The sequence below is a fragment of the Phyllostomus hastatus genome, unplaced genomic scaffold (assembly GCF_019186645.2).
Source record: "Phyllostomus hastatus isolate PE091 unplaced genomic scaffold, TTU_PhHast_1.1 phas_contig_173, whole genome shotgun sequence".
NCBI classification, from domain to species: domain Eukaryota; kingdom Metazoa; phylum Chordata; class Mammalia; order Chiroptera; family Phyllostomidae; genus Phyllostomus; species Phyllostomus hastatus.
In genome coordinates, this window is record NW_025333668.1 from 400475 (window position 1) to 424501 (window position 24027).

The 24027-nt window shown below is 40.6% G+C and overlaps 1 protein-coding gene and 1 non-coding gene across 2 annotated transcripts; one reads left to right on the forward strand and one right to left on the reverse strand.

The window, feature by feature from the left end:
* Window positions 1-4121: 4121 nt before the first annotated feature.
* LOC123815481 lies at window positions 4122-4226 on the forward strand. The gene has a single exon (XR_006785123.1). It is a non-coding gene; the product is annotated as a U6 spliceosomal RNA (small nuclear RNA).
* Window positions 4227-18089: 13863 nt separating this feature from the next.
* Window positions 18090-18737, reverse strand: LOC123815479 (ras-related protein Rab-5A-like). Its single transcript, XM_045833749.1, has one exon. It carries the CDS (start codon window positions 18735-18737, stop codon window positions 18090-18092), a length of 648 nt encoding a protein of 215 aa, XP_045689705.1.
* Between the last annotated feature and the right edge of the window lie 5290 nt (window positions 18738-24027).

Sequence of the window (24027 nt, forward strand, 5' to 3'; positions counted from 1 at the left end):
CTCTATGGGAGAATTTGCTTTATTTTTTTTGTCTTTTCTGCCCTCTAGAGGCTATCTGCATTTCTTGGTTGTGGCCCCCTCCTCCATCTTCAAATCTAGCAATGGGCATTTGTGTCTTTCTCGTGTCACATCACCTTGTCCTACTCTTCTGCATATTTGTCTACTTTAAAGGCCCTTGTAGTTATAATGGTCTTACTTTGATAATTCAGGATAACCCCCCTAATTTAGCAATCTTAATTCCATCTGTATTCCTCTTTGCCATGTAACATAACATATTCAAAGTCTAAGAATTAGGATGTGGAGATCTTTGGGAGGTCATTATTTTGTATAACACACTAGCTTTTGTTCTAGAAGAAAGCAGAACAAAAAAAATATAATTCATGTGTGTGGAGCATAAGTGGCAGGTGAGAGGCAAGGTTTTGTGATTTGAAAAGCAGTGTAGGGTGGACAGAGGAGAGGCTTTCTGGAGTCAGACTGCCTGGCTTTGGGTCTCTCATTGTGATCTTGGACAAACATTCCAGAGCCTCAGTTTCCTCACCCATGAATGGAAATAATGACAGGAGCTACCTCATATAATCATGGTGAGGATCAGAAGAGATAATGCATGTAAAGACTTGGCAAATAGTAAACCCTCAAATGTCAGTTACCATTTGGAAGCTAAAAATGCATGATTTAAATGTGTTCTAGGTTTGAAAATAGCTCCAAATTCCATTTATGTTAAGAACCACATTCTGTTCTTCATTCCTGTGTGTGTGACGGTCCCTGGAAGCTGGGTGGTCACCCAATGCTGTGTGGAAAGAAGTCCTGCCTGTTCCAAAGGCCATGACAGGAGGCCAGGTGACCCCAAGAGCCTCCCTTCTGTCATATGCCCATAGACTTGGGACTTGAAGGTCAAATGCATGTCATAAGTCTACAAATCTAATAAAGATACTTTTGTCATCTTGAATGAAATAAAATGTGTTAGTGCTGATGTATTTTAGCAAATTCTGGACTTCCAGCCAAGATGTAGGCATAGGTAGATAGATACACTTTGCCTCCTTGCACAACCAAAGGAAGGACGACAAAAAATTTAAAAACAAACAATAACCAGAACTGCCAGAAAATCGAACTGTGTGGAAGCCTGACAACCAAAGAGTTAAAGAAACATTCATCCAGACTGGTAGGAGGAGTGGAGATGGGCAGCCAGGGTGGAGAGGACTCACAGCAATGTGGCAGCTGGTGGACTGGGTAAGGCAGTGGCTGGTAGAGCGGGTGGTCCCATATTTGTGTGCAGATATACTGGGAGGAACAACTGAGGAGTAAGACAGACTGTACAGGGTTCCAGCCCTGGGGAAATAGAGTCTCAAAATCTCTGACTGAAAAAAACCTGTGGGGGTTGAGGTGGCAAGAGAAACTCCCAGCCTCACAGGAAGGTTCATTGGAGAGACCCACAGGGTCCTAGAACATACACAAAACCATGTACCAGAGAATCAGCACCAGAAGGGCTCAATTTGCTTGTGGGTAGAGGAGGAAGTGAGTGAAAGCTGGCCAAGAGCTGAGCAAGCAGCATTGTTCCCTCTCAGCCGCGCCCCCCCCCCGCCCCAATATACAGTGCCACAATGCAGTGACATGGGTTACCCTGCCCTGGCAAATACCTAAGGTTCTGCCCCTTACTACATAACAGGTGCACTTAGGCAAAAATATATGGCCCAAATGAAAGAACAGATCAAAGCTCCAGAAAAAATACAACTAAGTGATGAGGAGATAGCCAACCTGTCACATGCAGAGTTCAAAACACTGTAATCAGGATGCTCACAGAATTGGTTGAGTATGCTTGCAAAATAGAGGAAAGAGTGAAGGCTATGCAAAGTGAAATAAAGGAAAATGTACAAGGAACCAACAGTGATGAGAAGGAAACTGGGATTCACATCAACAGCTTGGACCAGAAGGAAGAAATAAACATTCAACTAGAACAGAATAAAGAAACAAGAATCCAGAAAAATGAGGAGAGGCTTAGGAATGTCTGGGACAACTTTAAATATCCCAACATCCACATAATAAGGGTGCCAGAAGGGGAAGAGGAAGAGCAAGAAATTGAAAACTTACTTGAACAAATAATGAAGGAAAACTTCTCCAATCTGGCAAAGGAAATAGACTTCCAGGAAGTCCAGGAAGCTCAGAGAGTCCCAAAGAAGTTGGACCCAAGGAAGCACACACCAAGGCACATCATAATTACGTTATCCAAGATTAAAAAGAAGGAGAGAATCATAAAAGCAGCCAGAAAAAAGGAGGCAGTTGCCAACAAAGGAGTTCCCATAAGACTATCAGCTGATTTCTCAAAAGAAATCTTGCAGGCGAGAAGTGTGGAAAGAAGTATTTGAAGTAATGAAAGGCAAGGACCTACACTCAAGATTGCCCTATCCAGCAAAGCTATAATTGTGAATGGAAGAGCAGATAAAGTGCTTCACAGATAAGGTTAAGTTAAAGGAGTTCATCACAAAGCCCTTATTTTATAAAATGTTAAAGGGACTTATCTAAGAAAAAGAAGAATATAAAAAATATGAACAGTAAAATGACAACAAGCTCACAACTATCAACAACCAGACCCCCCCAAAAAAAACAAAAATAAAAATGAACTAAGCAAACAACTAGAACAGGAAAGATTCACAGAAATAGAGATCACATGGAGGGTTATCAGCAGGGAGGGGGAGGGGAAGGGGGAGAATGGGGAAAAGGTACAGGGAATAAGAAGCATAAATGGTAGGTACAAAATAGACAGGGGGAGGTTAAGAATAGTATAGGAAATGAAGAAGTCAAGGAACTTGTATGTATGACCCTTGGACATGACCTAAGGTGGGGGAACGTTGATGGGAGGTGTGGTACAGGGCAGAGGGGAATAAAGGGAGGAAATGGGACAACTGTAAGCATAGTCAATTAACAATATTTTAAAAGATAAAAAAGAGAAAATTCTTAGAATGTCTGAGTTATTAGGGAATCTATTTGAACCATTCTAATGATGTTTGAGTGTTCTCTATAATAGTCTGCTAAAATAGTCATCCCTGTTTAAGTGACCCAGAAATGGCAATTGCACTGCCTTTTAAATTAAAAACAACAACAACAACAACAAAGGTAATACATGCACATGGTATTACATTTAGAAGGGTCTACAGCTTCAGCAACGCAGTTTCCTTCTCCAGCGTGAACTACTAGTATTGGTTTCTTGTATGTCCTTGCAGCATATTCTATGCATTTATACTTTATCTGTTCCTCTTGCACCATCCCCTGCACCAATACTAGCTTACCATACTTATCATTCAACCACCTACCCCCAACTCCTTGGTCAATTTTAAACGTATATCTTGGAGATTATTTGCTATGGCTACGACAGCAGTCCATTATAAGGATGTACCATAACCTATCTTATTAATAATTTATTTATAAGGTGTCTGCACTGTTTTGCTTTTGCAAGTAATATTGCAAATAATCTTTATATTTACAACATTTTACACAATCCAATTTACAACATTTTTACAATCCAAGTATGACTGTAGGATAACTTTTTCCAGTAGAATTTCTTGGTCACATATTATTTGCATATTGAATTTTAAAAGTTTATGGCAATGTCAGTGGAAAGTAAATTGGTACAGGCACTATGCAAAATAGTAGGGAGGGGCTTCAAAAAATTGAAAATAAAACTACTATACAATCTAGCAATCCCATTTCTGGGTCAATACCTGAAGGAAATAAAATCACTATATTGAAGAAATACCTGTGTTTGCATGTTCATTGCAGTGTTATTTACAATAGCCAAGTCATGGAAACAACCTAAGTTTCTACTGGTAAACAGATGAATAAAGAAAATGTGGTATGTATTTAATGGAATATTATTCAGCCACAAATGAAGGAGATCCTACCAGTTGTGACAACATGGATGGAACTCAAGGGTATAATGCTCAGTGAAATAAATCAGACAGAAGAAGACAAATATCAAAGGATCTCACTCGTATGTGGAATTAAAGAAGCCATACTCACAGAAATAGAGAGTTGAATAGTGGTTTCCAGAAGCTGGGCGATGGTTGGGGGAAATGAGGAAATGTTGGTCAAATGGTACAGACTTCCAGTTTTAAAATTAACAATTCTCTGCTCACTTCGGCAGCCCATGTGTTAAACTTGGAATGATACAGAGAAGATTAGCATGTCCCCTGTGTAAGGATGACATGCAAATTTGTGCAGCATTCCATATATTTTTTTAAGATTTTATTTATTTATTTTTAGAGCGGGAAGGGAGGGAGATAGAGAGAGAGAGAGAAACATCAATGTGTGGTTGCTGGGGGCTATGGCCTGCAACCCAGGAATGTACCCTGGCTGGGAATTGAACCTGGGACACTTTGGTTCCCAGCCCGCGCTCAATCCACTGAGCTATGCCAGTCAGGGCTGACATTCCATATTTTTAAAAAATGAATAAATTCTTGGGATCTAATGTACAGCATGGTGACTCTAGTTAACAATAATGTATTGTATGGTTTAAAGTTGCTTATAGTGTAGATAGATATTAAATGTTTTAACCACACACACACAAAGTTGTAATTATATGAAGTGATGGATGTGGTAATTAACATTATTGTGGTAATCATTTTGCACTTTTACATGTATCAATTTATAAAATTTTGGGCCAAATTGCTCTTCATAGTTTACCAATTTATCTTTCCATCAGCAATTATGAGAAATATTTATTCAACCAAATACAACTGTTTCTCAATTGTTATCAAACATTTTGATTTTGATCAAACAGAAATTAAAAATATGGTATTATAGTTTTAATTTACATTTATATTACAAATAATGTAGGTGAGCATATTATATGTTATGTTTAAGAGCCATTCATATTTTCTTTATAAATGAAGAACACTTGGTCCATTTTTTCTATTGAGTTGTTAGTCTTTTTCTATTGATTTACAGGGTTTATTTATTTTAAGGAAATGACCTTTTCCTTAGGTTTACACAAATATTTTCCTCAGTGTGTTGTATCTTTTTAAATTTGTGGTTTTTAAAGGCAGAAATTGCCTATTTTATTTGTTTAAATATACCTTTGTTTCATATAGAGATTCTGAATTTTAGTTAGTCCTAAAGTTTTCTCTTCATCAAGATTTTATAATAAAATTTCCTACTTTTTTTAGTATTTTAATGGTTCCATTATTTTATGTTTAAATCTTGGGTCCATCTGGAATTTGTTTGAGTGCAAGGTGTGAAATAAGGATTAGACTTTCTGTCTCTCCAGATGGTGTCCCAGTTGTTGCCATTTATGGAGCAATCTGTCTTTCTCCCACTGATACGCATGCAATGCCATCATATATTAACATCATGTATGTATTTGAGTCTATTTCTGGATTTTGTCTTCTGTAATTCTCTACCCTTTGGACTATATATTTGGCCTTTGGAGCTCTCCAATGCTCTTTGTCCCAAACCCCCAAAACACAAGAAAGGAAGTACCTGTTCAGCTGACAAGATTCAAGGTTTTTGTGATGGTTCTATTTGGGACTAATAGAACCCAAACTCATGCTTGAGATGGTGACATTAGAAAGAAAGGCATAAGTATCAGGAAACCCCTCCCCACTCTTAGGTGCATTCATATTCCTTCAGGATTCAGTGGTTTCAAATCGCCACATTGGAAAGATAAAATAAAAAACCTCTTCTCTTGTGGGGAACCACTTGATAATAATGGAGATACTGATGATTATAACTACCATTCTGGTTGTGATAGGCAATTTAAATAGGTTATTTCATTTTTCTCCCAACAACTGATAAATTAGGATTTTTATCCCCATATTACATAAAAAAGGAGTGAATGGAAATGGAACTTATGAGATAACACATACACAAATATCAGGTGTTAACTGATTCCAAAGCTAGGACTCATATATGCTGTAATACAGGATCTCTGGCACAATATAATCAATGAAATCCCACTTTTTTTCACTTATTCACTCCTTCATTAATTCATTCTATAATTACTTTTGAGCACCTGGTCGCTATTAACAGGAGTCAAGGGATAAATAGGTGGCATAAATGAGTGAAATTGTCCATTTCATATACAACAGGAAGTAATGAGAGCACATGTCCTATCTGAGGTTGGCAGATGTCCCTCAGCCCAGACCATTGTTGAAAGGTGAGCTCAGTGTTGCCCAATATTCAGATTCTCAAAAGGAACGGGAAATTCAGATTTTTTACGTGAAACCTCCCAATTTTTAGATGTCAACAAATTGTAACAATTAATATATGTTCTTTAAAACTCAATGCTTAATTCTAAAAGTTTCCTTGTAGGTGGTGAATTAAACAACAGAGATATTTATGCAACAAAATATAACTCAGCAATGAAAGGGAATGAATTTCTGATACATGTGCACACACACACACACACACACACACACACACACATCTCAGAAACTCTGTACTGAGCAGAGCAAGCCAGATCCAAAAAAGCACACATGGCATACACTCATTTATTTGAAATTCTAGAACAAGCAAAATTAACCCACAATGAGGGCAGCTTTTGACTGGAAAGGAAAATTTCAGGCATGGTAATAATATTCTGCATCTTCGTAAGGGGTTGGATTATAGTGATTCATGCACTTGTCAAAATCTAGTGAATGTACACTTAAAAAGTATGTATTTTAATGTATGTGAACTATATACAAAAATATATGAATAAATATTGAACTCTAGTTAAGGGGAATCGTGTTGAAGTACTTAGGAAGAAGAATGCTGATGTCTGCAGTTGACTTTGAGATGAAGTAAAAATAAGATGGTTTAATGGATGATAAGGAGTGGATTGAGAAGAGATATATAATACACAAATTGAGTAAAATGTTAATGAATCAATGTTGCTATGCATTTTTAAACTTTTACAATAAAATGTTGGGAAAAATTAGCAAAACAAAAAAAAACAATGAAAAACTGCATATGAGCTTAACACACACACATGCACACATTATACCATCTTGCTTCCCCACCATCCTATTACATGGTGTCATCTCAGCAAGTTTATTATAATGACATTGTTCCTGCAGCTCTCCCATCCACCTCCATGGGGCTTGATTGATCTGGCATGGTTCAGTGAATGAAGGTATGAGAAAATCCATCACCTGTTGACATCATTATCATTTCTCCAACATGACCTCTCTGAGATGAAAGTGAGCATCCTTTTCATTAATCAAGGGGAAAGAAGGAAACCACTTTGGTGACACAGCTCTTCACTTCCTTCTGCTAATCCATCTTGCTGCATCAGCAGTCTCTCTCCACATGGTGGTTAAATTCAGAGGGGACAAAGATTAGCCCAGTGCAGTCCCTTCATTTAGAGAACAGGGTTTAGAAAGTGTTTGCTGCCTTGCTGTTCCCTGCATTGGTCGAGCTGACACAGTCTTCATTTATCAGAAGCATTTCTGAGCAAGTGGCTCTGCCTGGGTTGGATAGCCACTATGTGCCCCTGCTGTTGTTGGGATAATGGAGCATATGACCAAGGAGTGCCTGAGTCTTGAAGGCATCACTTTAACTGCAGGAGAAGTGAACAGGGGAGAGTAGTATCTTCTCTAAACACATTCTCTAAAGTGACACCTTTTCAATAATTTTAAAAGATAATTTGTCATCACAATAGTTGTTAAGATTGTGATGCATACAAATGGAAGGAAACAAGGGTCAGTCTTGTAAACATGTGATTGATGCATCGGAGGTCAAACCTGCAGACATTTAGAGATTGTAGTCAAAAGGCAGCACCTTTTTATGGGCCTTTTTCCTTGCTAGTTGAATTATTTACTGGAATATCCACTCCCCTTCCCTGAAGAAAAATGCTCCTTCCTCCCTCAATGACATCATGTTTTGACTTAATGTGGCCAATGAAATGTGTGCAGAAGTGACATGAGTCATTTCCCAGCAGAAGAGTTAAGAGCCATGTTCCCTTCCCTCTGTCAAGGCAATGTCCCAGATTGTGGCTGCTCCAGCAGCCCAGGTCCTAGAAAGAATAGGCATGGAGCACAGCCATGGCTGGCCCTGATGGACACATTAGATGATAGACATATGAAAATTTTTTATTGTCAAGTCACTGAGCTTCTTGGGTCACTTTTTGTCACAGCACAACTTAGCTCATCTTAACCGATTCACTCACCAACCAACAAAGGTGTCTCCTGCTCAAGTCCCATAGACAGATGCTTTTGACTTAAGACGTCTTCATAAAACTTTTGCCTAGTTTTGAAGCAATGAGACTTATATAGTATAAACTATCCTGGATAAAAACAAAGATAAGACAGCTTAGGTGTGATTACATATTGGGAGGGTGGCTGCTAAGGAGCTAAGGGAGAGACCATGTGGGCTCATGGAGATGGGCATTCCTGGGACAAGGGGACATAGAGCAGTATAGACCAATGGTCTAGGGTTCCACAGACTGGGCTTCAGCCCTGGATCTACTCTTCATTAGCTGTGTGGCTTTGAACAAAACCTTTGGCCTCTCTAGTCCTCTACCTACTAGATGGGGTTGTTGTGAACTGGGTCATATGAAAGAGCAAAGTCAATGACAGGGCCTATCATCAGGGTTCATGTTGCTTTCCTTCTCTTCCTCCCTCCCCTCCTCCTCTTCTCCTTCTGCCCATTGACCTGAATAATAATATGAAGGAATGGTGGGAGATTGTACATAGAGCGTGGACAAGACAGGGTGTGCCGGGAGATTGAGAGGACCCCAGCCTGCCCCAGGGAGGAGCCTTATGTTCGAAGTTTCTGGCAGACACATTTGGATGGCAGCTTTGCCACTTCCTGGCTGTCTTAATGTTTTTCAGTGTGCAGTTCAAAGCAAAGTTGAGTAAAGACATAGATCTCTCCTCAAAAATATTTTTAAATACATAAAACAAAATAATTAGAATTACAAAGAAACTGATTTTTTTTTAATTTTTAAAAATGTTTTATTGATTATGCTATTACAGTTGTCCCATTTCCTCCCCTTTATTCCCCTCCACCCTGCACACCCCCTCCCACCCACATTCTCCACCTTTAGTTTATGTCTATGGGTCATATATGTAAGTTCTTTGGTTTCTACATTTCCTACACTATTCTTAACCTCCCCCTGTCTATCTTCTACCTACCATTTATGGTACTTATTCCCTATACCATTTCCCCCATTCTCCTCTCTCCCTGTCCCTGTTGATAACTCTCCACGAGATCTCCATTTCTATGATTCTGTTCCTGTTCTAGTTGTTTGCTTAGTTTTTTTTTTTTTAGGTTCAGTTGTTGATAGTTGTGAGTTTGTTGTTATTTTACTGTTCATATTTTTGATCATCTTCTTTTTCTTAGATAAGTCCCTTTAACATTTCATATAATAAGGACTTGGTGATGATGAACTTCTTTCACTTTACCTTATTTGGGAAGCACTTTACCTGCCCTTCCATTCACAATGATAGCTTTGCTGGATAGAGCAATCATGGATGCAAGTCCTTGCCTTTCATGACTTCTGATACTTCTTTTCAGTCTCTTCTTGCTTGCAAGGTCTATTTTGAGAAATCAGCTGACAGTCTTATGGGAACTCCTTCATTGGTAACTGTCTCCTTTTCTCTTGCTGCTTTTCAGATTCTCTCCTTCTCTTTCATCTTGGATAATGTAATTATGATGTGTCTTGGTGTGTGCTTCCTTGGGTCCAACTTCTTTGGGACTCTCTGAGCTTCCTGGACTTCCTGGAAATCTATTTCCTTTTCCAGATTGGGGAAGTTCTCCTTCATTGTTTTTTCAAATAAGTTCTCAAATTTCTTGGCCTCCCTCTTCTCCTTCTGGCACCCCTATGATTCAGATATTGGAATGTTTAAAGATGTCCTGGAGGTTCCTAAGCCTCTCCTCATTTTTTTGAATTCTTGTTTCTTCGTTCTGTTCTGGTCAAATGTTTATTTCTTCCTTCTGGTCCAAGCCGCTGATTTGAATCCTGGTTTCCTTCCCATCAGTCTTGGTTCCCTATACATTTTCCTTTACTTCACTTAGCATTGCCTTAATTTTTTTCATCTAATTTGTGAGCATACTCAACCAATCCTGTGAGCATCCTGATTATCAGTGTTTTGAACTCTGCATGTGATAGGTTGGCTATCTCCTCATCACTTAGTTGTATTTTTTCTGGAGCTTTGATCTATTCTTTCATTTGGGCCTTTTTTTTTTGGTCTGGGTACACCTGTTATGTAGTAAGGGGTGAAGCCTTAGGTGTTCGCCAGGGCAGGGCAATCCACGTCGCTGCATTGTGACGCTGTTTGTGGGGGAGGGGTTAGAGAGGGAGCAGTGCCATTTGCTCCACTCTCTGCTGGTTTTCAGTCACTTCCCTCACTACCCATAATCGATTGGCTCTTCTGATGCTGATTCACAGATGGGTGGGTTTGTGTACATTCTGGGTCCCTGTGGGTCTCTCCAATGACCTCTCCTGTGAGGCTGGGGGTTTCTCAACCCCCATCTGGTGTTTTCAATCAGAGGCTTGAGGCTTTATTTCCCTGTGCTGGAACCCTGGGTTGTGTGGTCTGTCTTGCTCCCGAGTTGTTCCTCCCGGTTTATCTGCACTCAAATGTGGGACCACCCAGTCCACAATCCGCTGCTTTGCTGGGTCCGTCAGCTGCAGCTGCTACCTTGCCATGATTCTTCTCCACCCAGCTGCCCATCTCTGCCCCTCCTACCAGTCTGGATGTATGTTTCTTCTTTAACTCTTTGGTTGTCGGACTTCCATAGAGTTCAATTTTCTCTCAGTTCTGTTTTTTTGTTTGTTTGTTTTTAAATTTGTTGTTGACCTTCTTTTGTTTGTGTGAGGAGGCACAGTGTATCTACCTATGCCTCCATCTTGGCCAGAAGTCCCAAAGAAACTGATTTTATTGTTAGCAATTTATTGAAAATACAAGTTTGTAATATAATAATACACATCTTTCCCCTGGCTGGCGTAGCTCAGTGGATTGAACATGGGCTGCGAACCAGTGTCGCAGGTTTGATTCCCAGCCAGGTTACATGCCTGGGTTGCAGGCCATAACCCCCAGCAACCACACATTGATGTTTCTCTCTCTCTCTCTTAATCTCCCTCCCTTCCCTCTCTAAAAATAAAAATAAATAAAAAAATACCCCCCCCCAACCCACGTTTTTGTTAGTGCACTAAATCACTAGATCTATTGGCAGAGCTAACATTTCCCATATTTCAGGGTTAGTCTGAACACAAATAATATTTTGTGGTGTCTATAACAATTATGATGTGATGGGAAAATATTCCTGGTGACAAAGTCACAATATATAAAGTAAGTAAGGAAACGGAAACTTTCAGCTAGAGGTTATTAAAGTTGTTTTCTAAGTATTTCCCATTAAAGTTCATGGACTATCTAAATCTGTCAGGCCTGTGGGTCTGTGGACCCCAGGTTAAAGACCACTGCACTAGCCAGATTCTCTTGAGGAGGTCACATTGCTTCTCTGAGCCTCAACGTCCTCACCTGCAAAAAGGGTGTCTTGACCTTGATGCCCTTTCTAAGCATGAGATTTGGTTATCCAAATGTGAGCAGCCCACTTTGGGGCCTAGATTCCCTGGACAATCGATTTTAAGAGACAGCACCCAGGTAGAGGGCTGGAAAACAAGAGACTGGCGTCAGTGAACCGGGATTCTTGAGGAATTCCTGGCAGTTCAAAACCAGATCACATATTTAGAGAAATAGCATTGGAATTCACCATCTAAAATGTATGGAAAAGGTTATCTAATTTTAAGGGCTGCTTACTTTATATTTGTATTATTTACTTTAATTTTCATAATAACCCTATGGTATAGGTTCTGTTACTCTCCCCATTTTATGGATGGAGAAACTGAGGCTCAGCAGGTTCAGGTGCTTTGCCCAAGATCACACAGCCAGAGCCAAGATATCTGGCTGTTTTGCTTCAAAGCCCACAATGTTGTCTATTGCACTCCCCAGGTAGCTAATCATTGCATTTAACTCATATGCAGGAAGAAAAATTTTTTTAACTCCTGTTGGAATCTTCAGCCTTAAGAAATGAGGATGAAAACTGTTCTGGCACCACTTCTGAGTTTGGGAAAAGCTTAAGCTGCACCATTCAACTTTAAGAAGAGGAGTGTAGGCAGCAAGCAGTTGCCTGGCTCTGGGGGCTGTCAGGGGAACCTAAGCTAGTCTATTTGAGAGTATCTGAGTTTGAGCACAATTACCTCACTGTTTCTCTTCATCTATTTCCTGAACACCATTTTCCCTAAAAATACTCTTTGACATTATGCACAAACATTGAAGAGACATTTATTTGGCCCTGACCTTTGTAAGGTTCCTGTTAAAAGAGAGTCAGTGACACACACATGGGGCTGAATTATTTATAGGCCCAAGGGGAAATCAGAGTTGCTCTTATTTTGATTGAAAGTGAATTAGAAGGTCAAAGAGCACCAAACTAGCCTTGGCTACTCACAAAGGGACTCCAGCTAGACTCAAGGGTGCTTATTAAAGTTGGGGTGCTCTCCATGGTTGGGTCTTTGGAAATCCTCATAAACCTGGGCTGTTGTTCCTTTCCAATGCTTTGCTAGGGGACAAAGGTCTGCACCCTTTTTGACAGATGCTACCAGGAAGAGAAGGGAGATGTATGGAGTGCCTGAGAACTTAAGGCACCCATGAGGTTGGTCATTTATGTATGGATTTAATGAGTCAACTGACATTGATTGAGTACTTCCTCAAGACAGGGGATTAGAGAGGAAGAGATAAATTTATTAACTAATTTGTCCAGTAATTCAACAAATATTTATTTAATGTCTTCTCTGGAGAGCTACTATTTCAAGCACTTGCAATGTATGTAATGAAACTGACAAGGTTCTGCACTCATGAACAGGACAATATTCCTGTCCTCAAGTAATTCAGCATGATGAGGCCCTTCATCATATCATCATCATCATCATCATCACCATCATTTATCCAATGCTTGCTATTTGCCAGGCACTGTCCTAAGTGCTTTACATATATTAATTCAGCTAGTCCTCATAAGCACTTAGTGAGGTAGGAATTATTAATATCATGACTTTTTCACAGTTAAAGCAGTTAAACTACGGAATTTAAGTAACTCACTCAAACAGACCTTGGAACCTGTGAGTCTGGGATTTGAATCCAGGCAGTTAACTCACCCTATTACAGAGGTGTAGATAAGGACTACAAATAAATTGGGGAAGGGGTGTTTGAATTGAGTGCTCAGAGATGAGTACAATTTTCCAGGCACCAAAATGGGGTACAGGAAAGACGAGTCATTTGACCTCTCTGCACTTTGTTCTCCCATCTTAGGATGTAAGGTTTGTAAGAGGAATAAATGAGAAACCTAAGTGCAAATGCCTTCTTCCAGGTGCTTGAGGGCATGGGCTGAGTAGCACGCATCTTTCTTCCTCTCTGTTCTTTCTTGGTACAGTCGGACCTCATCCTGAGATGTCCATCCCTCAGCCTCAGGACTTCCAGATGTCATGTGAAGATTATACTTTTCCACGTGGGCTGCCACGTGAAAAGTTTCAATGGGAAAACAAAAGGCACTCAATTCATATTTTAATTGTTTATTTTTCTTGTGTGTGCTGGGTAGGGAATCAGTTTGCTCTGGAACCAAGTTTTTGAGGCTTCTGTCTATTCAGAGGGCCCATAGATGTACCCAGATTTGGGTGTCCACCCTGTCCAACCCATCTGTGCCTTTGAATTCACTAGCTGGGCCTTTCAATTTGGGCTAATTCTCTCTGAAACCAACTTTGGGACTTACTCCATTTGGCTTTTTGGTGAATAAAAATCAGAATTATGGAGGTTTCTTACTGGAGAAGTGCACTGCTTTTCCAATCACTTAAATTTAAGCATCACTTTATAGCAGATGGTGGGCACTGATACTGGGGCTCCAGTTTCCGAGAAATTAGTAGCACAGAGAGACCAGAACTTGTGTCTTTTCTCCCAATGGAGGAAGAGAACCTTGCTGTTTGTGTGAGTTGTGAGTTCCTGCTGGATGAAATGCCATCAAGTCCATCTTTCCTGGGACCCAGAGATAAGTCCTGGTCTCCAGGGTTGTAGGCAGGAGGCATTCATCCAAGCGGAGCTCCTTTGAGGCTGGGGGTGTGAGAATCATGCTCATTTTGCACCATTTCCTTCAGCATAAGTACTAGAGAGTGGAATCTCTGTGGGATAAGGTGTTTTTATTGGGGGAGGGTAGGTTCTGGGGGAGGAGGTTTTTAGTGCTTCTGGCTCTGATAGAGCCAGGGTACTAGATATGCTCCACCCAGGACAATGGATGATGGCAATAGCAGGATTCTGGAAACATTGTCATTGCCCACGTCTCGTATGGTTACTTTCCATTTGTTTTTCCAAAAAGATTGGCAACAAAACCTCTACTGTTCTTTGAAGTAGCTGGGACACCCTAGTAAGCATTTTAGCCAAGTTCCAGTAGGACAGAGTTACTAAGGAACAGGGTGTGTGGGTGTGGGGGCAGTGGCAGTTCTAAAACAATATAAGGCTAAGAGACATCGATCTGTGAGCAAGAAGCACTTGCTTGTTCTCTCCTGCGACACCAGTGCCCAACACTACAGTTTCTGGTAGACAGGAAGTGCTCAAAAATAGTTTTTGATTGGGTGATTAGAGCAGAGCAATCAGATAATAGTAACATCACTGCATTAGTAGTTACTCAATTCTCCACACGTGCTAAGAATTGTGCCAAATGCTTAATTGTCAATAACCCTATGGAGTTCTATTGGCCCCATTTTACAGATGTTGAAACAAAAGCTAAAAGATTTTATAGAATGTCTCCAAAGCCACAGAGCTAGTAAGTGGGCTGGGCTTGTCTGGCTCCAGAGTTTTGCTCTTTACTGGCAAGCTACCAGGTAGAATAGATGAACCGGAAAGCCATATGAAGATTAAATAATGCACCTGTGATCAAGGTAGCAGCATAGGTATTTTGGGGAAAGTAAAAAGTGCAGAAAACCCCCAAACAAATGACATTTCATTTGAATAGTACTGGACATATGGTTATTTGCATAAAAAAAATTAGGGCTCCATCTCTTGTATATAAAATAAATTACAGATGAATTACAAAACTGCATGCCAAATCAAAAGCCATGTAAAAGCTATTACTTGTCACTAGAAAGGTGGGAAGGAAAGACAGAAAAAAGTATAATAGATTGTAAGTGACCTTTATTTTTTCTTTATTATATTGAAAAATTTAAAAATATGTATGTGATATTTTAAAACTAGGAAAAACACAATAAATCATTCTTTCCACTTTCATTTCTTTCACATACAAGACTTCAAGTAAAAGAAGTCTTCCTTTATTATATCACACCCATTGTGTTGTTGATTCTTGTGATTCAGCTCCAGTGGAAGTTAGTATCCTTAGCTCTCCACACCACAATACAGAGTTTCCATTAATGAGTTCACCATCTTCTTGCTGCCCTGTTCCCCCCTCCACCTGCCACAGAAGGACTCCTATCAGCTTGTTTGCAGAGAGAAGGGGACTTGAGAAGCTATTGAATTTCTTTCTCTCCTTGTAGAGCTCTGTGCATGGTTTCTCTTGGCATGCCCAGTCCTGGGGCTAGAACAGGTCCTTGGTTGCTCTATATTACCTTATTTGACTTGACTAAGCTTCTGTTGAATTTCTTATTGACATTTTCAGGCATAGAGTCCTAATTTTTAAGAAAACCAGTTAATGAAAGTTTGAGCATGTGGAACTGATAACGAGGCACTAGAACTCTTTTTATACACATTGATGTAAACACTTTGGAACTGGGACATAATTTACAAGGTGGTCCCTACTGGCAAAGTGTAATATTGCAGCCTAGCAATGTTCATGTAAATGAAGAAATAGAACTGAACTTCAAAATTTGAAAACAGAGTTTCAGGAGAGTATGTGACAGGGAGATAATTTTGTTGCTGGAATAAGATAATTCTTGCTTGGAAAGAGGGAAAGGGGTGATATTGGAATTCATTCAAAGTGCTGCAATGCTCTGAAAAGTCTTCAAAATAATTTTCTAGTGACACCAACAACAGCAAGCCTGGGACCTGGTCATCTGTGATATTTTTTCCTCTCAGTGTTATGTACAGACTTTTTGCTTTGTTTCTCCAGGGCAAACCTGTCTACAATTTTATAAGAAAGTAATGAAGATTTGATTTCCTTTATAGATCAGTTTCCTGAAAAACATCTACTTGCTAAGGCAACAAGAAGCCTATATGGAGATGAACAAAAATCAGTTGCTCCAAAGTCAGAATTATTGAAATTTTCTAAAGTAGTGTCTTTTGATTGTCAGTCTTCTCCAAGCTGTCTCGGAGATCCAGTATGTGTACCATGGAAGTCTACAAAGAGTTGCCCACTGTGAGCAGCAAAGAAACATCTGGCTACTCATTTGGAAATCAGCAGCTAAAAATACCTCACATGCCAAGCAGTCTCCCATGTTGGGAACTTGTGAGACTTTTTTTCAATAACACTGTATCTTGAAGTGTGTACACCATAACTCTTGAAGTTCTACTAATGGTCCAACAAATAAGAACCCATAGAAAACAAATCTCTTCATTTCTGGTGCCCCCAAGTAGACGGGGTGAATTCCTGAAGATACTATTGTTCTCAGGCAAATATTTCTTTTACTTAAGTTGGCCATAGCTCTTCTCTTAAAGTTTGAACATTATTTGATTGTGTCTCATGTGTTGTGAGCTAAGAGTTTTTGGCATCATTTTCAGCTAGAATTCGACTGGCAGTGGGTTGTTTACTAGTAGGATACTATGCTTAGCACCTTATACATACCATCCTATATAAATTAATTTTTAAACCAAAGGATTAGGTGTTTGTTTCCTCCATTTTACAGATGAGAAAACTGAGGCACCAAGAGATTAAAGACTGCTCTATTCACAGTATGAGTCAGTGGTGCAGTCAAATTTACAGTTTTCGACTATTACAGATAAAACTGCTATGAACATTTATGTACAGCTCTTTGTATGGACACCTGCTTTCACTTCTCTTGGTTAAATACGTAGGAGTAGACTGGCTGACTCATATGTTAGGTGCATGTCTGATTTTTTAAGAAACTAAGAAACTGTTTTTCTAAGTTGCTGTAGCATTTTAAACTCCTATCATGTTATATGAGGCTTCCAGCTCTTGTATATTCTTGCCAGCATTCAACAAAGTCTTTTTTTTAATTGATCATTATTCTGTTACAGTTTTTCCAATTTTCCCCCATTTGCCCTTCTCCACCCAATCTACCCTCTGCTCCCACAGCCAGTCCTCACACAATTGTGTCCATGTCCATAGGTCATTCATACATGCTCTTTTACTAGCCTCTTCCCCTTCTTTCCACCATTAACCCCCTCTCCCCTCCCCTCTGGCTGCAGTTAATCTGTTCCATGTTTCTATGTCTCTGGTTCTATTTTGCTTGTTAGTTTATTTTGTTCATTAGATTCTTCTTATAAGTGAAGTCATATGGTATTTATTTTTACCTACTGGCTTATTTCATTTAGCATAATATTCTCCAGTTCCATCCACGCTGTCGCAAAAGGTAGGAGTTCCCTCTTCCTTTCTGTTGCCGTAGCATTATGTATCACTTCATTATGCAAATATACCACAGTTTTTCGATCCACTCATTTACTGACGACTACTTAGGGTGTTTCCAGTACTTGGCTATTGTAAATAGTGCTTCTTTCTATGAACATAGGGGTACATAAGTTCTTTAAATTGGTGTTTTGGGATTCTTAGGGTATATTCCCAGCAGTAGAATTGCTGAGTCAAAAGGCAGATCCATTTTTAATTTTTTGAGGAATTTCCATACTGTTTTCCACAGTGGCTGCACCAGTCTGCATTCCCACCAGAAGCGTACTAGGGTTCCCTTTTCTCTACATCCTTGCTGGCACTTGTTGCTTGTTATACACAGCTCTCATTTACCCCTTCTACTGATGAAATATTAGTCAGAAGGTCACATGCATGTTATTAAAAATTAAGTTCAAAACACTTAAAATAATTCTGTATTAAAAACTTGACTATATCATAAGTCTTTTTTTTTTTTGGAAGTCATACTGAACTGGATAAATGCTCCAACTACACTGTTGACATTTAGGAAGCAGAAGAATATTCCAGAGCTATTTCAAACTGTAGGTTTAGTCACTACAACACTGACTCCGGGTTTGCTGTGTGGGTTCAGTAAGATCTACTTCCCTTCTCCTGGCAGAATCTGCTGCTGGATTCTGTGGTTCATTCTTTGGCAACTTCTTAGCTATTGCCATGAATATTTCATTTACATTCATTGATGTTTTAGCTGATGTCTCCATGAATAATAAACTATTGTCATCTGCATAGGACTGTGCTTCCTGGAAATTGACAGCTCTTTTATTTGCAAGGTCAGCCTTGTTTCCAGATAAAGCTACTACAATGTTAGGAATGGCTTGCCTCTGAAGTTCTTTAATCCGATTTTTGGCTCTGGCAGTGGATTCCTCATTTATGATGTCATATACAACTATGGCTGCTTGTGTTCCTCTGTAGTACATTGGTGCTAGGCTATGGTATCGCTCTTGACCAGCTGTACCCCGTACTTCAAACTTTACTGTTGTGTCATCAAGATACACAGTTTGGGTCAGAAAAGTAGCCCCAATGGTATTCTCTTGAAGTTCATAAAATTGGCCTTTCACAAAACGAAGCACTAGGCTTGATTTGCCAACAGCAGACTCTCCCAGAAGTACTAGTTTGAACTGGCATACTTTATTTCCAGCATTTGGCCCATTGGGTCTTGTTGCTCCTGGATTAGCCATGTCTAAATTTGAAAGAAGTCCATAATTTCAGTCTCTTAAATGAACTTTCAGGATGCAAGGGATCAATTTTTTTCTTTCTGCAGGTAAAGAAACCTTAGACTGCAGCACATAGAACTGCTGGACTGAGGCTTCCAGGCAGCAGGTCCCAGGCCTGTTCTGAGAAAAGGCTGCAGTTTGGCACTGGGCGTCTCCTCCTTGCTCCACTCCCCTCAGACTCTCATCTTTTCCTTTTGATTGGGGGTTGTTTCTTTGTCTCCCTATTGTATGTGGCTCTCTTTTTTGTTTGTTTCTGCATATTAGATTGATCTGTTTTGATGCCCTGTCTTTTTGGAGTTGCCTTCTGTGGTAGGACTCCTGTGAAACTTAGCAGTGCAGTCTCTGTGAACTCCTGAGCTGGATGCTCTAGGGGCTGTCTTGCAGTTTACGTGGGCTCTCTTGTTGTAACTGGGTTTTGGTGGTTGGCCCATTCATTGGTGGGTTCTTCCCTCTGACTGGCTGACTGAGAGTCACAATCCCCATCATGTCTTGTATACTGTTGTATAGGTGTTGCAGAACAACAATAACAATAACAAGAACAACAACAACAACAAAATCCCAGAAAACAGCTCACACCAGCCACTACCATGATATTAACAACAAATGATCTAATATTTATAAAGGTGATAAGAGAATAAGAATATATTAAAGGAAAAAAGAATATGAGATGATTATAGGAAACAAATGATTTTGAGAGGGTAGAGGGAGGATAAATAACAAGATTAGGGAATAGAAACATGGCAAAGATAAGGAGAAAAATAAAATTTATCACATAAATAAAATAGGGTGGGAATAGGCCAAACTGGAGTAAGACAAGGAAGAGTATAATACGAGGTTTTGGAGAAGAAAATAGTGAAAAAATAGGAACCCAGTTGAAGAAAAACAACCACTGCAGTGATTCCATGACAAAAGAGCAAGGATGGATAAAGGTGGACAGAGAATAATAATATTATAACAAAAGAAAAAGAAGGAAAGGAAAAAAGAGTGTGAGATGTCTAAAAAAAAGAAAACTGATTTTGAGAGGCTAGAGGGCTTTAGAAAGAATAAGCATAAGGGTTCAAAACCAGGCTAAGAAAGGGAGAAAATAAATTTTAAAATGAAAATAAGACAGGGAAGGAGGAAGATGAAATGGAGTAGGATGGGGGAACATTAAAACATAAGATTTAAAAAAATAGTGAAGATCTAGGGATAGCATTGAAAAAATGCAACAACAACCTCTATACCAATGACAACTGAGCAAATACTAATTAGGGTAGAATGATAATAAGGCTGTTATAGGAAAGGGAAAAAGATTGTGAGATGACTAATGGAAAGAGAGATGGGTTTGAGAGGGTGGAGGGAAGAGAAATAGTAAGAGTGAGGAATAGAAACAAGGCATAGAAACGGAAAAAATAGCCCTGACTGGTGTGGCTCAGTGGAGTGAGTGCTAGCTGGAGAACCAAAGTGTCGCTGGTTTGATTCTCAGTCAGGGCACATGGCTGGGTTGTGGGTCAGGTCCCCAGTAGGGGGTGTTTGAAAGGCAAACACACATTGATCTTTCTCTTTCTTTCTTTCTCCCTTCCTTTTCCTCTCTCTAAAAATAAATAAATAAAATCTTAAAAAAAGAAAGGAAAAACATAAAATTAAAAAAAAGAAAGAGAAGGTTGAAGGTAACATGGAGTAAGAGAAGGGAAGAGTAAAATGTGGGATTGGAATTAAAACTAAAAACTAATAGTAAAAATAAAAATATATACAAATAAAAAAATAAAAATAGCGAAATAATAGCAACAAAATTGAAGACATAGAAATAATGTTAGATATGTAGGAGAAAAAAATAATGCAAATAATGAAAAAGAATGAGGTGGAATTCATCTCAGTAGAGTCTAGGGTTTGCTCACTATCCTTTCCTTCAAGATTTGTCCCTGATGTCAGCTGGTGTCCCAGTCTAGTTTTTTTAAAATATATTTTATTGATTATGCTATTACAGTTGTCCCATTTTCCCCCCTTCACTCCCCTCCACCCTGTACACCCTCTCCCACCCATATCCCCCCTTTAGTCATGTCCATGTGTCATACTTTTAAGTTCTTTAGCTTCTACATTTCCCATACTATTCTTACCCTCCCCCCTATCTATTTTCAACCTACAATCTATGCTACTTATTCTCTGTACCTTTTCCCCCCTCTCTCCTCCTCCCACTCCCCCTGTTGCTAACCCTCCATGTGATCTCCATTTCTGTGGTTCTGTTCCTGTTCTAGTTGTTTGCTTAGTTTCTTTTGGTTTTGCTTTAGGTGTGGTTGTTAATAATTGTGAGTTTGCTGTCCTTTTACTATATATGTTTTTTCTTTATCTTCTTTTCTTAGGTAAGTCCCTTTAACATTTAATAAAATAAGGGCTTGGTGATGATGAACTCCTTTAACTTGACCTTATCTGAGAAGCACTTTATCTGCCCTTCCATTCTAAATAAAAGCTTTGCTGGATAGAGCAATCTTGGATGTAGGTCCTTGTCTTTCATGACTTGGAATATTTCGTTCCAGCCCCTTCTTGCCTGCAAGATCTCTTTTGAGAAATCAGCTGACAGTCTGATGGGAACTCCTTTGTAGGTGACTGTCCCCTTATCTCTTGCTGCTTCTAGGATTCTCTCCTTCATTTTTACCTTGGCTAATGTAATTATGATGTGCCTTGGTGTGTTTCTTCTCGGGTCCAACTTCTTTGGGGCTCTCTGAGCTTCCTGGATTTCCCGGAAGTCTATTTCCTTTGCCAGATTGGGGAAGTTCTCCTTTATTATTTGTTCAAATATGTGCTCAATCTGTTGCTTTTCCTCTTCCCCTTCTGGTACCCCTATAATTCGGATGTTGAAACGTTTAAAGATGTCCTGGAGGTTCCTAAGCTTCTCCTCGTTTTTTTGAATTCTTATTTCTTCATTCTTTCCTGTTTGGTTTTTTTTTTCTTCTTTCTGGTCCACTCTATTGTTTTGAGTCCCAGTTTCCTTCCTATCACTATTGGTTCTCTATGCATCTTCCTTCATTTCTTTTATGGTAACCTGCATTTTTTCATGTAATTTGCGCCTAAAATCAAGCAATTCTGTGAGCTTCCTGATCACCAGTGTTTTGAACTGTGCATTTGATAGATTTGCAATCTCTTGGTCGCTCAAAAGGATGAGCCCTGGGGGATTGATCTGTTTTTCTGTGTGAGACATGTCTCTCTCTCTCTCTCTTTTTTTGGTCTGGTCGCTCCTGCTACAGTGAGGGGTGGAGCCTTAGGTGTTCACCAGGTCTGGGCACCCCAGTTGCTAGAGTGTGACGTATGTGGGGGCAGGGGCAGGAGGGAACAATGGCAGTAGCCCCGCTCTCCTGGGATCTCAGTCCCTTCCCTGGGATCCTGGGCTGCACACTCTGCCCTGGTCCACAATCGCAGCATTACCGGGTCCGCCAGTTGCCACTTGTGTACTCAGGGTCCACCTGCTGCGATCTTGCGCACCCCAGATGCCTTACGAGCCCCCGGTTGCCTTATGTGCCCATCTCTCTCTGCTCTCAGTGCCTCGACTCCCGCCCGGCTGCTCGTCTCTGCCCCTCCCACCAGTCTGGATGAATGGGTCTACTTCAGCTTCTTGACTGTCCAACTTCCATTCAGATAAATTCTCTCAGTTCAGGATGTTATTCTGCTTCTAAATTGTTGTTGTTCTAATCTTGATTGTGCGTGGAGGTACGGTGTGTCCACCTATGTCTCCATCTTGCCGGAAGACCCCCCAGTCTAGTTTTAGGCAGCCTGTTCAAGACTGAAAGGGATCCACAGTCTGTGGATGTCTCCCCCAGGCTTGGCTGGTCCTTGCTGTTTTTTCCTGTTGGCTTTTTATCAGAACAAGGTCTGATAAGGGGTGGTTCATGTAACATCTGACAGCACTGAATGTACCACCTCCACCTGTCTCCAGAGGGGGTCTCTGGTGTGATCAGGAGGTGAGATCCATGGATCACCTGGGAGGTGCTATTCAGCCTTCAGGGAAGATGGTGGGTGTGTTCCCCACCCCTGTGCCACATGTCTTGGTCTGTCCCAGATTGTTTACGATTGAAACGATGCATTAATGCATCGTTTCTGATGAATTAGCTGTCCATTTCATGTGAGGGACCAATTTGAGTAAAACAAGCAGCTCTCTTCTGCTTGGTGCTGATGGCAGCTCTGTGTGAGAGCTGAGGCTGGGTGGGGCCCTGAATACCTCTTAATGCACCAATTTCTAATATCTCTTCTCTATTGTTTTCAGTGGAATAGGGCCTGAGGAGGAGCCAGCATAGCACCTTATGAAAGTTCATAAAGGGCTTCTTTCTTTCCCCTATAGATATTCCCCTGGCAGGGAGTTCTTGAGATTTGCTTTACTTTTCTGCAGTTTGCAATTCTGCAGGTGGGGGATGGGCACACTTTCCCCTCCCAGAGGGTAGGTGTTTGGGTGGGGCCCAAACTCCACTGTTTGGGTGGCCCTGCCTGGCTGCAAAGAATTTCAGGTGCCCAGCTCTAGCCTGTCCAGGTCCTGGCTCACTGCTCTCACAGGAGTCTCAGACCCAAAAGCTTTGTTCTGTGCACACCCCCTGTTAACCAGCCATGCTGGGTGGGGCCCTGCAATTCCTTTGTCATGCAGCCTTCTACTCTTCCCAGGTAGCTGGGTTCCATGGACACATACTGTGCTTTGACTCTGTCCTCCTTGTTGACAGGGCAGCTGCACATGCACGTGGGTTCCCTGCTCAGTCACGCCCCTGCTCCTCTCTTTAAAAAAGTCCCTATGTGACACTCACACTGCATCTCTGAGCCATTGCCTGGCTCTTGGCACATACCACTTCCCCAAAAGGCAAAAAGTCTTTCTTGGTCAGGGCTGACCATAGCCTATGGGTGCCTCTGATAGTCTTAGGAGCCAGAATTTCTCTCCTGGACTCTCCTGATTGGCACTGCAGCCACAGACATGCTGCTCACTGTGTGTGCGCAGCCTGAGTCTCCCAGACTCCGTATATCCTCCCAAGTCTCTCCTGACTATGGTTGGGGGTTCCCTGTGCAGGACCAGGACCCTCACTCTATGTGGGGCAGGAGCTACCAAGCAGTGCTTTCTCTCCTCGGCTTCAGGTACCTTGTGCAGGGTATTTTCCCTTTAACTTGTAAAATTTCTTATGGGACAGTGCAAAGCCTCCTTTGGACTCCTTGGCTCCAAAAATTCATATCATTTAATATCCATTGATTGTTCCTATCACCTGTCAGAAGATCAGTTGAAACTCTGCACTGGGGGCACGAGCAAGTG

Coding starts and splice junctions, on each gene's coding strand:
- LOC123815479 (XM_045833749.1), bottom strand. CDS start 18,737: ATGGCTAATCCAGGAGCAACAAGACCCAATGGGCCAAATGCTGGAAAT.